General features: G+C 35.2%; 1 protein-coding gene across 1 annotated transcript; it reads right to left on the reverse strand.

The window, feature by feature from the left end:
* Nucleotides 1–1593: 1593 nt before the first annotated feature.
* Nucleotides 1594–13460, reverse strand: LOC135796143 (ras-related and estrogen-regulated growth inhibitor-like protein). Its single transcript, XM_065308052.1, has 5 exons — nt 13290–13460; nt 7669–7772; nt 6671–6727; nt 3308–3567; nt 1594–2590 (listed from the first exon to the last, which is right to left on the reverse strand). The coding sequence occupies exons 2-5, from the start codon at nt 7742–7744 to the stop codon at nt 2270–2272; spliced, it is 714 nt and encodes a 237-aa protein (XP_065164124.1). The 5' UTR covers nt 7745–7772; nt 13290–13460; the 3' UTR covers nt 1594–2269.
* Between the last annotated feature and the right edge of the window lie 35 nt (nt 13461–13495).

The raw sequence follows: 13495 nt of genomic DNA on the forward strand, positions 1-13495 counted from the left end.
TTATAAATTTACTACATCTTTGTGCTCTGGTGCATCCTCTAAATAAACAATCATTTGTGAAATAATACTGTTGAGAACCTCTGATGTTAGATTTGCTTTCAGCTCATCCGAAAAATTACTAAATCCTGATATTTGACTTGCTGTCCTTTCAATATTTCTTCTTTTCTCTTCCATATTAATATCACGTTTTTCTTTGGTACTTGGATATTTTCTCTTTTGATTGTTAAACTGATAGTCTTCATCAGTATCTTCTTCATCTTCTTCTTCAATACAAACTGATATTTTTGATAATGGTCTACTCAATCTTTTATATTTCTCTCTTCTTTTGTCAACACAATAATATTCATGACTCATAATTTTTATTTTATTGTTATTAGACTGATTGGGAACTTTATCCTTTTCGTTATCTTCTAAAATATATTTCTCAACAGTTGTTAACGAATCTGATAATTTTGCACTGAATTTTTTATTTGAATTTTGCTTGTTTAACGAATTATGTTCACTCATGCTTAATTCTGATATTAATTCAAGTTCTGGTTTATGTTTGAAACTTTTTTGTGATTTTTGGCTAATTTCACTCATCCAGTCTTTTTCAAAAACTCTCTTTGTGTCGTGTTTATTGTCAATTATAATTGGAACCTGAGTGGTGCTTGAGTTCTTAAACTTTTTATTTCTTCCGCTTCGAAACAAATTAAAAATCGAATTTCTCGGTGTCAATGTTTCAATTTTCCTCTTCGTGCTTATTTTAGATTTGCTGTTAAAAAGTTTGGGGAATCTTTTCGGGTTTTTCACCTTTGCAGGCAATAATTGCTCCTGTGACAAAATATTGCTGGGAACCAAACATGTTTCGTTTTTAATCACGTCTAAAAACTTTTCTGAATTCTTCAATTTCAAATAAAATCGTTCCTTTTGACCATTCTCACTTATAGAGGGTGTTTCAAATAATAACATATTAGAATATGTTCTCTTAAATTTTTGCGTTCTGCTTGATCATCAGATATATCAGAAGTTGATTCTTTAGAAGCACCAAGCTTCCTCTTTGCATGTTGTTGAAGAAATGCCATACTTGCAATCAGGAATGTTTCATTATCTTGAGCTGAAAGTCCATCATCAACGTTAATACCATTCATTTTTGCTTCAATTTCGTAGTTGTTTTAAATATATCCAGTTCACTTGTGAACTTTCTTTGGCACGTCTTAAAATCCATTGGTGTACAAGAAATTTGCGTTGAATTTCGTAGTAAAGACAATTAAAATGTTGTTCGGAAAGATAACAAATATTCTCGGTTAAAGTAAATAAATATTTTAACACATGTCACATTAATATCAAATGTCAATTTAATTTTTTTGTAAAATATTTATTTATAAAGACATTTTATTGATGAAATTCATATTTTTAAAGATTCAATTTGTTAAATATATTTTATTCTATAGTTTTTGATTCTGTTGCTGTATAGTAGGATGCAGGCTTACAAGAGTCAAAACAACCGGATATCCGGTACCTGCTCAAAGTATAACGTTTGATCTTCAAGGTAATTAGTTTATGCCTAGATATTATAGTTATTAACTAGGGTTTAAACAAAACAAAGGAAAATTTATCATACACTTATTATATTTGATATTTCAGACATTTTTGTACATTTCTCATCACGAGGACAAAAAGTTCATCAAATATGGTATGAAACCATGCATGTTTTTTACATAACAATTTGCATATTTAATATTTGGCATTTGATACAATATAAAAAGTTATAATTTCTTAAACTACGCTTTTGAAAAACTTAGACTAAGTCCTAATATTACACGTGTATAGCTTACATTATTATTTTGTTTTGGCAATTCGTAACGTTTCTGCTCGCATCTTCATTGATTCGTGAATTCATTTATAAATATATATGAGTATTTATCAAATACAGTAATTATGAATAGATAAATATCACAGCCAATTTTCCTTCTATCGCCCAAGCACTCAAAACAAACATTTTAATTCACAAAACAAGAAAAATGAAAAAATTAAAAGAAAATAAATAAAAAATTGAAATATTATTTTAGTGTGATATGCCAATTCACTTTTAATTAAATATTTAATAAATGTGTAATTAAAATCTTCAATATTTTAAAAGAAAACAAAAGAAACAAAAAATTTATCATCTGTCTTCTCATAAAACTGAGAAGTATTGCATCTGCGCCTTGACTTTGTCTATTTGGCTTATTTTTGATATAGTTGCATATTTTGGTTGTGGGTAAATTCAGCGGACGTTTTCTTCTGGTCATAGAGACGCTGTGGCCGTAAAGTTGGCGCGTCGTTTAAGGATCCGCGACTTGTACAAATCAGACTTATGACACACGACGACAGTCCCACTCTGCGGTTGTGAATTCGGCGAAACTTTTCCATTATTCCCAATAAGAGTGCCGATCATTTTCGACACCGAAAATTTGCGCGTCTTATTCGTCTGCTGTTGATGTGCACGGCATTCATTCAGGATGTAATCGAAGGATGTGTAAATCGAATCTGTATTCTCCGCCACTGAGCATTCATAAAACTGCACATTCTGTTGATTTGCGCGCGTGCGAGCTTCATCCTCCTCAACCTGCAACAAAAATAATTTTTAAGTAAAAAATATTTCGTTAATCGTTTGATAAATTGAGAAAATTTTTGGCTGCGTTTCATCTTAATAAATGCACGTCTTGCGAAATCTCCATCCGAGGAATGCAAGAAAAAAACACTCGTAGGAGTCGCAGGAATTTCCACGGATAAAAATTCACTTCCGGGATAATTATAACCGATTTTTTATGATCGAGCATGTGTCCGAGCATCTTTTCCCCGGCTGAGAGATGTAGATGTCATCCGATATTATAAACGACGTCTTACTTAATGAAACGCGACGAAAGCGTTGAGCGCGCGCGTTGTGCAACACGTTCAGGAATTTTCCTCGATCGCCACAGTTCCGCATTCGTTGTGCGCGCGCTCGTCTAGAAAAACACGCAGACAGAAGGAGGAAAAATCGTGCGACACGCAATAATCACACACGTGCTGTTTGTTTTCCACCCGTTCGGTCAACCAATGTCAACGTACTCGCGGCGAAAAATCGAGGAAAACAAAGGATCAAAACAGCGGCGTGCTTGACCTGCGTAAAAACGCCATTTCCGGCGCCGCGATTCGCACGAGCGCGTTGTAATCGAGTGGAAGCGCGTGGCAATAGAAACTCGTGCTTTTTAACCTTATACAACTTCAGTTGACCTCTCAATTTACTCACGACGCAAAAAAATCTAAAAAATTTAAAAAACTTTTTTAAAGTGATATTTACCTGTCTTAAATGTTCCAAATCACTCTTATTTCCCAATAAAACATAGATCATCGGCAATTGACTGCGTAATTGTTGAACTCGTTGCAGTAAGTTACACGCTTGCGTAAATGAAGTCCTCGAAGTGATGTCGTAAACTACGACGCAGGCATCCGCCCAGTAAATCGCTTCCTCCGGAAAACTCAATTCCCCATTGGAAACATCGACGATTTCAACCTCGAACGCCGAGTTGTTCACGGTCAGGGTTTGCTTGTACAGGAGATCTGCAACAACAAGAAAATATTCAAATTATAAACTCATCGCTGAAAGTGTAACGGCGTCCTCGCTATGTACGTGTGCAAAACATTGCCGCACGGAGTCAACAAAAGACTACTTCAAAGCTTTTCGCTCTATTTGCGCCGCGCATTTCCAAATGCATCGCTATTAATAAATCACCTTCGGCGAATTTGTGCGTGTGAGTGTTGTCAGGTTCGACCTCTTCGTCGATTAGCTAAATAAATTCGACGTGTTTGCGTTCGCCGGCGCACGAGATGCAACCGATTTGAATGTCGGAACACATGACATCGTCGGCATCGATTTTGTCAGCGTCTCTGCGCGCGAAATAAACAGAAGCCGTAGTTCGGAAGTTGGAAACGTGTGCGCGGGAATTAAATAAATATGCAATTTTTAGCAGCCGGGGCGAATAAATGCCGCTTTAATGGTTTCATTATAGACCGGTGTGCGTATTTTTAGTCGGCGATGCTTTGAAAATACTTCAGGCGGCGAGGATTTTGCGAAATAGACGGAAATTTCAATCGGAGCAAACATCAATCAAAAACGTGCGGATTGAAAATGCATTTAGAGAAATTCTTGGTATTATATGTTAAATAAGCAAATAAATAATAAATATTTCGCAATATTTTCCTCAAAAATCTAAAAATTTCAAAATTATTCTTATTAATCACCGAAAATCCTGAAAATTAAAGTGAAATGACATACGCTGACTCATAGGTGTTTACTACGCCTTATATTTTCGTGTTATTCTAACGTGGTGTGTATTTCTCTACACACGTGACCATGATGGATGCGAAAACAAACATGCATTATACATTTCTACGAGTATCAACTTGTTGCGCGGAAACTGCGTTCAATTTAAATGATATTTTTCTTCCATGTTTCGTAACGGCAAACTTAAACGTGCATTATAAATAATGGGTTTCGAATATTACATCCTAGCTGCATGCCATCGACATGAGAGTCGCGTATGCATTCATAACTGAGCGACGCCAAGGCGAGATAGATGTTTATGAAGACGAGCATTTCGACGTGTCGAGTAAAACAGCGTAAATTTGTACACGCGCTATGCCAAATCACCGCACAAGTTTGAGTCAGGATATAAATTTCAGCTTGCTACTTGGCTTCTCAAAACAAGCATCGTTTACTACTGCATTTTGACTATCGTTGATTCATTTTTAAGTCACAAATGTGTGTTTTCTATGACTAATTTTTAAAAATTGGAAAAAATCTAATTTTTGACATTTTAGAGCTGTTTTTATGGTAAAAATAAAAAATTTAACAGAAAAGGTGTTTTTATTTATTACGTGACCATAGAAAACCTTGAATTAATTTATTTTTATATGAATTACGCCGTATTTTCATCGCCAAAGTTAAGAAATGTAAAAATTTGCACAGAAAAACATCTAACTGCAAATTACACACTTTGGGCGTGGATAATAAGATGTAGTTATGCCAAAAATCATAATTAACTGGTTTTTATAAGATGTGCACTTTGCCAAAAAATATCTGGCTTAAAAAAAGTCGCGGCGTCGTTTTGGCGACAGACGTAAATCCGATGTGGCATTTTTGGCGTTTAGGTGCGAAAAACAGAAAATGTTCACGCCCGAAAAACACGTTTTACTTTACCGCCTTTTAGATTTTCGCCTGATTTAACGACAGGTCTGCCGAAAAATGTTTTCAAGCTTTAAATCCATTGAGTATATTTACAAATTAAAAATTTGTAAAAATGTTTATTGGTGCATTCCAAGCACCTGCGCAATAAATTTCCCATTGACGTGTAATAAATCTCATCTCAAAAATATATTTTTAATAAACAACGACCTAAAATGAATGCACTTGAACTAAAAAACAATGTTTTAAAATAATATCGCGAAAAAAATCCGTTAAAAATCGCGTTAAAGTAGGTAAATTGTCAATTAACCTTAATTTGCCTCCATCCATCTAACAAACGTGGCGTGTCTGAAAGCTCGCGCGTCTCCTGAAAGCGTCTTCATGCCAAATTGAATTGCTTTGTGCGCGCACGCGATCCACAACGCTCATTTTCCTAACGATCCATATTTATATACAACTTCAAATATAAATATAGGTATGCTATGAATGGTTGGAATCAATTTGCAAGTAAAAATAAAAAAATCGGTGCATCGTTAATTCGGAAAAGCACTTTATTGCTGACTTGTGCACGTTTAACGATTTCGCGCGCGTGCGGGAAGGATAATCGAGGTTGACCAATAATTTCGGCGATTTTATATGGTCTTGTCAGTCTTCGCGCGCACTCCACACACATAAACATTATTCGAACGGAGTACGCAGCGTAATAAAGTTATGAATAAACCGATCGTACTCGCGCTCGTTTTCATCCTGTCAGAGTGAAAATTTAGGTTGAAAAACGTTTTTTTGTTAAAAGATTATTAGAATAATAGATTCTCTATTAAATGATTGATTGTTTGGTAAATTTTATAAATCATAAAGTTGTTTATTCAATGCATGAAAATTAAATTACAAAATAAAATAAACTTTGCGTTTTTTATTAAATTCTGTTGATTTGAATATTCTAAAATAATTTTAGCTTGACATTGTGCTCATTGTAAGTCATTTTTTGCAATTCTTTGGAAACCCAGATGGCTTTTTAACCGCCCAAATGTTATTAGTTAATTTCCAATGTGCTTTTAATAGCGCGCCACTTTTTAGGACTCCAAAACTCATATTAAAGCATTGAAACCGAAACCTATATTCGCACAAATATGTTTTTACTCACTGCTTCTCTTTTTTCTTGCGCTTCTTACGCCGCCGCCGAAAGTGTTGACAATAATAATGAAATCGACGAAAGCGAACCGACAGCGCACCACTCCGGCGAGTTCTTTGGCTTCTTATTTTTCGGCCCGAAGAGACAAAAACGTGCACCACATGCGTTGTGCAGAACTACAGACTTCGTGACAGTTTAATTTCGCCAATTATGATGTTAATTTTCGGGTCGTTAGCCCAACAATTTATACTTTACTCTTTTTCATCACAAATCAAAAACATGATCATGTCACCTTTTAAATTAAACTTGAATTAATTAATTTATTAATATTTTGATGAGGTATTTACCTGTGTTGCTTCTGTATTCGCCGATATATCGTCGTGTTAAGTATCTCACAGTCAGGGCTAGAAAGAAAATAAGCTTTTAGTACACGTAGTACACTCACATCGTAAAATTTAAAGTGCACTGAAATCAGTCCACGGCAAAAAGTGTTGATTTTTTCGCTTTGAATATTTCCGACGGAAATTGCTAGATTTCAAGGCTGGAGATCAAATTTAACGACTCCAGCAATAAACGAAAGTCACGCATTAAAAATTAGGTCAATTATCTAATTGTAGCTAATTCAGATTTAAAAAACTCTAAACATTTTTGTGTATTATTTCTGCGATAGTAAAATAGGCAAAATATTGCGTTAAACTTGTGAAAATCTTCCGAAATTACAGGTTTACTCAAACATCTTGATATAAATATTGCTGTAATTTATAATAAACAAAAATTTCAAGGATTTTTAAAGGTCCCGTAGGTATATTTATCGAATTAATTTAATTACCCAGCCCGTTGATTGAAGTTAACTGCTGGTTAGCATTTTACGACTGGTAAACGTATTTGTCGCGTATGCATAAAGCACCAATGGAACATCCTTCACGATTTTATTTCGATTTTAATTTGTTACGGTGATTTACAATCGCGCGCAGCTTTTGCGAAACAGTTCGCTTTTCCTTGCTCCATATTTTATGACCATCGGACGATACATCATTATTATCTTCAGTGTTTCAATGAGCGTTCGCTAATAAATGTAAGTGTTCGAATTTACGCAAAGTTGTAAATCAATCTCGGGTCGAAAATTTTTCAGCCATTCAGTCGTTTCAAGTGCCAACACACTAGAATATTAAACAAACAAATCGACGCGGTGTCGCGCCGGACTTTGGATTGGAAAATAAATTTTCGTAAAAAGCGATTAATGTAAACATAGGACGAGTGAGAGGCCAGCGCAGACGTCGCGCGGTATTTTTATCGCACCGGAAATACGTTGATTGGTAAAATAAATATATGTTTATTATTTTACCTGATTTGCCGACATTGCATTGGCCCAGGACAGCAATTCGCACCTTCGAAGTGTTGGCTTTGTCCTCTGTCTTCATTCTGAAGGATTTCGCGTGTGTGAAAAATCTGTAAACAAAGAAAATACGTTAACGTGACTCAGAATTATTTTCTTCCTTGGTTGGAAGTGTGTTTCGTGAAGTGTGGTATATTTATAAGGCGTGGAATGCCGATTGGCATAATCGTATATTGCCGGGTTTTATGCAAATGCATTTTGCTTGCATTCCAACTCGATGAAATCCCACTTACCTAAATCCAGTGTTATGAAAACTTGCATCTTGATCGATTACACTCAAAAAAATAAAAACATCTACTGCTGCTTGTAAATAAACTCACAAAATTTAACTTAAAAATTAAATTTTGCAGTTTTTAGCCTTAAAAGTAGTTTTAACGAATTTTAAAGAAAATTTTTGGTTATTTATATTGTTTTGATTTACGTAACACTCTGTATGATTATAAAGTACAAAAAATTAAAGAGGTTCCCTCGGTAGCTACTAAAAGACAAAGCATACAATTTACACAGCGCGTCAAAACACATAAAGTCAACAAGCAACCGATTAACCGCAGATGCATCGCTCGTTATCGTTGCGTTTTTACAGTTTGCTTTTTGCGCGCGTGTTTTACTGTTTTACGGCATGGACCGAATGCGCATTTTTATCCCGCGCGCGCGTTAAGTTCAGATTAAGAATGTCCGCGTTAATAAAAAAATCAGGATTAAGCGCAGCGTGTGCCGAAAGCTCGCGCTGGACGTGTTCCGAAGGCGCGACAAATTAGTGCCGCCAGTCAACACGCGCGCGATGTTTATGGCAACGACAACGGCGATTTTTATTTCGAATACACTTCGAATCTTAGCCGTGCGACAGATGTAGGCGCCGGTGGATGTGATTTATGTAATGTACGGCGACGGATGCATTCTTGAAAATATTCTATTATATTTTATTCACAATCAAAATTCTCTGTGTAACGAAGAAAAATATTTTCATTTCTTGCAATTATGAGCTAGAATATTTTTTCAGAGACATGACATCGATGGTAACATTTGAAATATTGTTGTAATTATGATCCCAACATCCCGGAAAATTGCAATGCAAATTTCTATAACTTAAGCACGATTTTTCAGCTAATTTGTTGGGGTGCACGTTGCGTTACAACAAAATCATTTAAACATAACACAAGTGAATACAACTGAGCGACGCGGAATTCATATTTAGACTTCAGGAAATATTTACCGGCATTTTTACAAGAGTAATTGAGTTTATAACCAGTTTACAAAAATTAAACAGATGCCAAACGCGTAAAATCTCAATAATTTGTTATTTTTTGTTCTATAACGTGAAAAAATGCCTGCACAAGCTTATAATCTAGTGTTTTCTACTCTTACTATGTAATTTACTATTCAACGCACATGCAAACAATGTTTTTCACTATTTCACTTGAAAATAAAATTTTTACGAATCAATTTCGTGATTCTCTAGACTTGTCCTACAATTTGTCAACACGAAAGTAATAAAATTAATAAAAATAAATACGTTTGCCTGTAGAAAAACGCGTGGAAAGCGCACGCTCTAATAATTTCGCTTGTAGGAGTGTGAAAACTTCAAAACTGTAAATCTATGAACATCGTGTCGAGGCGCCAAGCGTCTCGCGAGTGGCATAAAAATAAAAGTCTTATGTATCCATTTCTTTACGTTCGTAAACTGTAAACTGTGCAAGCATAGTAGAACAGACGATAACATTGTTTTCCAACTATTGGCATTACACACTGTTGTGAATTTTTATTCTTTTATTTTTTATTTTGAAACAATGTGAAATATTCTAAGTAAATGCAATTCGATGAAATTTTATAACACCAGATAGATTTCTACGAATATTCAATGCGTGTTTGAGTTTGATTTCCGCGAAGCTTTTATTTGAAAACAATTTGCGAATTTCCTCATCGATTACAAAACTATTTTAACTCAAATAGACATTTTCGCTGGTTTGAACGTCGTTAAATATTTTTAGTCGCTTCTTTTTCGTTTCAAAGTCGTTTTTCTACGTTCACAGACGAAAAAATAAATTCCTTTGTATATTTAGATCTTGGACTTAGTAAAACCACACGTTTTACTTAACTTATGTTAAACTCTTTTAAATTAAACCAAAATTTATAAAAATTTAATTTTAGGTTATATTAGGTTAAGTATTAAATAGGTTTGTAGGGTAATAGGATACTATGCAACCCAACGAACTTCTTTAATCCTTTTAATTCGTTCCACCTTTTGCTTGTGTTAATAAAACCTCATTACTTGTTTACATTCGGGAGCATCCGTTCCCATTTTTCTGTTTCTCTGTTAATATCTCCCACAAGTTTTCTAATTAATGCCAAGACCTTTCCATTCACACACTTCGGGGAGTTACGCGCTGAGCAAATTAAATCTAAACTTTTTTCATGCTTCGCGGATAAAGTAAACGCGTTTATGAATGTATTAAGATCCGACTGGGATTTGTATCAAGTTGAATGAGCCGTTGCGAGGCGCCGCAGTTCGTGAAAATGTAACGAAGTTATCGACTCATCTCCGCTCTCCTCTTGTTAGGCATACAATTAGTCTTCCATTTGGCGCAAAGCCGTCGATTGGAACGCGTGTAGTATCCGGGGAGATGATAAGTTGGCTCGGTTTTCCGTTTTATGAAAGGTCTCATTGAATAAAATAACAATTGGGAAGTTTGTTGCGATTTTGGAACTCCGCCGGCGTAATGTCAAAGGTTAGAATAATTGTTATTTTGTACAACGTTTACTTAATATGCTCGGTAAGTTTTTTCTTCCTTGGCTTAACAAATTAAATTAATCTCTGTTGAAATTTATATCTGCCAATTTATTTTTTAAATACTCCGAGTTGGAGGCGAGTTCATGACCTATAATTTGTGGAATAAAATTTCATTTAATGAAGTCCCATTTGGGAAAAAAGTCATCATTGTGAATTAACTTTGAAAAAGCATGTCACTGGCCTCAACATTTTTTTTGTAGGTTTTATAAAAATTAACCACGAAGCCAATTAAAACGTCGAATGAAATGAAAATCGATCCGAAGCACATTTGCAATGCTGGCACAATGTCCTCGTTCTCGTTTGCCGAGGCATTTGTCGGGAATCGTCAAAGTGCATGCCGGAGGCGATGTCGAAGTTGCACTCGATCGCGATGCAAGTTTTATTGATGTAAACTTCCTGTCTCGGACGCGGTACACTAATGTGCATTTTCCGCGAATTCGCTGCTAGTTTTAGCGGGAGCGCGTGCCGAGATTCCAGTCATTCAGGAGTTCCTTATGTAAACATCAATTTACACAACTATGCAAATTATAATTGAGGGTATAATTACTTTAGGGGACAAATTATTATGTAAAATATAAGAAAATGTTAGAATCGGCAAAAACTCGCCGAAAAAACTCAATTATTCAGTCAATTTTAATTTTTGTGACTTGTAAATTGATATTTCATATACTGCGATGATTAGTCTTCTTCTGTGTCAAAAAAATTTTGAAAAAAGCCAAAAACAGCCCAAAATATGAAAAAATAAAAAAATCAAAATTTGCATTTTAAAATTTCGATTATGCAAAAATGTTACAAAAATCAAAAATAGATTTATAATACGACAAAAATAATAAATAAAACTATAATATTAAAGACTTATGCTGGTTAAACATTGTTAACAACAATAATCGGTCTTTAATACATCAAATATTCACTTACAAACCTCATGGCCATCCCTAATCTCTTTCAAGGTTTAACAAAAGCATTTCCGCTCGTAATTCCGCACTAAAACCCTATTTTCCTTGAAATGCACCATCCGCGCAATCGGATTTCCATGCACAAATGTTCAAATATGAATCTACTTTGAGTGAGAACCCACGACATATAAAAATAGACGTTTGAAGAGCGAAATCTGTCCGGGATGATTTTTCGAAAAGTGCGCTTGCCTGTCATGACGTCGTAAGCTGTTGTTTCACATCCCACCGTGTCGTCGCATTTCCCAGCGGACCTAAGTAGTTTCCCACCCGCACACCGCCAGCCGCATCACAAGTAGTTTTTTCGCACCGGATTATCTCATCGAGAGATCCCGAAGATTCCGATGCCTTGCGTCATCTCCATCGCTTGTTTAACAAATTGAACCCGCCCGGTGAATCAATGCGCGAACGTGGACGTGGATCCATTCATAGACGCTGCAAATAGCTTCGTACTTTCAACGTTTTGCATACGCCTCGGAAGCGGCGAATATTTCGCGCATCTACTGTAGTAAAACCGGCGCGTTTTATTCGTGCGCGAGCGCGAGCGCCGTAAATAAACGAAAACAAAGTTATTATCAGGCTGTCCCCGGTAACAGCTCGTTACTTGCTTCCCCAGCGATGCAAACTTGAATTATTTTGGCACAAGATTATATATATTATAGACGCGGCGAATTCGGCAGATGTTGGATGCATTCAGGGCTAAAAATAGTCGCTATACGGCTTGAATTTGCTTAATAATTCGAAGTAATTAACCAGAGATCAATTTCATGCATACCGATCATTAGTTTAAAGTGCCTCCTACGCGAAACTGGTATTAAACTGCTTAGTTCTGATTATAAACCAATTATATTGCGTAAATTGCGCGTTTTGAGCCATAAAACAATAAAAAATCAAATTTTTAAATTAAATTATCTGAGATTAATTCACCTTTGTGAATTTCCAACAATAAAATTGATTAAAAGCATGCGCTACATCCGTTAAAATGCAATTTTATTTCATCTGCGTGTATTACACATCCGGTGCTTGTTACTTGCACGTTACATGTGATATCTGTTGTGCAATTGTAAATTCAGGATAGCGCAGGTGTATATTGCAGCCTGTTATGTGCTTTGACATTTTTATAACAAGTTTTTTCTAAAATAATGAGTTTCCTCAGCAGTATAATCAAAAATTCTAGGATTTCTTTTTTATTAAGATTTTTTTTTATTTTTTGAAGAATTGAGGTTTCATTTGGTTGCTATCTGCGGAATTTCCGCGGAAACAGATGAAGAAGAACGAGGTTGATTATTACCTAAACTGAAAGCTTTCGCTTTGCCTAGCTTTTCGTCGAAAGCTCTGATTTAACTTTGACCTTTACATTCGCATTTATTTTTACGCCGGCATTTGCATGCCCGCAACACGTCCGTACATAATATTTCTCGTTCTTTGCATTCCCGAGTCGTTTTCTTCTTCGAGTTTCAAGCGACGATTGAGTCGCGCGGTTTATACAACCGCAGCGTAATCCTTCAACAGGACCTGCTTTCTCAATTTCAGCGCTTGTTTTTGTGGATTGTTTTACTTAATCATTTAAAATTTAAGGTTTTAAGCATTTTTCTTGTGTTTTATGCAATTTAAATGCATTTTTAAATAAAATTAAGAAAAACTAAGAAAAATAATATTTTAAAGTTAATTTCAGCGTTAAATTTGTCAAAATTAATTTAAATTGAGCAAAAATGAAAAAAAATTATTTTCTGCATTTTTTATTTTAATTTTTCTTCTTGTACTGTTAAAAATTAATTTTTTCTCTTAAATTACTATAAATATTAATTAAAATATTTGTCCCAACTTACCTAAACAATAGATTATTTTATACCACTGATTATGAAGTCTTGAAGCTTTTTCTCTCTTGATTAAAAGTCCCACAAAAAATCACAAAGTTTTAGTAAATATCTGAGCGCGCAATGAAAAATTTCCGCGTGTTCCCTGATTTTCCAGAGAGTGATCGCTGTGATGCTGCGAACGCGACTGGCGAGCGTCGTCGGGCGTCGCGACGTAT

This window comes from Atheta coriaria, unplaced genomic scaffold, assembly GCF_025399875.1.
Source record: "Atheta coriaria isolate IRGN ID8LTWV9N9 unplaced genomic scaffold, Caltech_Dcor_3.1 hic_scaffold_7_pilon, whole genome shotgun sequence".
Lineage (NCBI taxonomy): Eukaryota > Metazoa > Arthropoda > Insecta > Coleoptera > Staphylinidae > Dalotia > Dalotia coriaria.

Bases quoted from the DNA above. Each gene is read 5' to 3' on its own strand.
- LOC135796143 (XM_065308052.1), bottom strand. From the start codon at position 7,744: ATGAAGACAGAGGACAAAGCCAACACTTCGAAGGTGCGAATTGCTGTC. The intron at 3,568-6,670 runs GTAAATACCTCA...TTGTTGTTGCAG, and splicing joins CGAATACAGAAGCAACACAG to ATCTCCTGTACAAGCAAACC. The intron at 2,591-3,307 runs GTAAATATCACT...TTTTTGTTGCAG, and splicing joins ATTTGGAACATTTAAGACAG to GTTGAGGAGGATGAAGCTCG.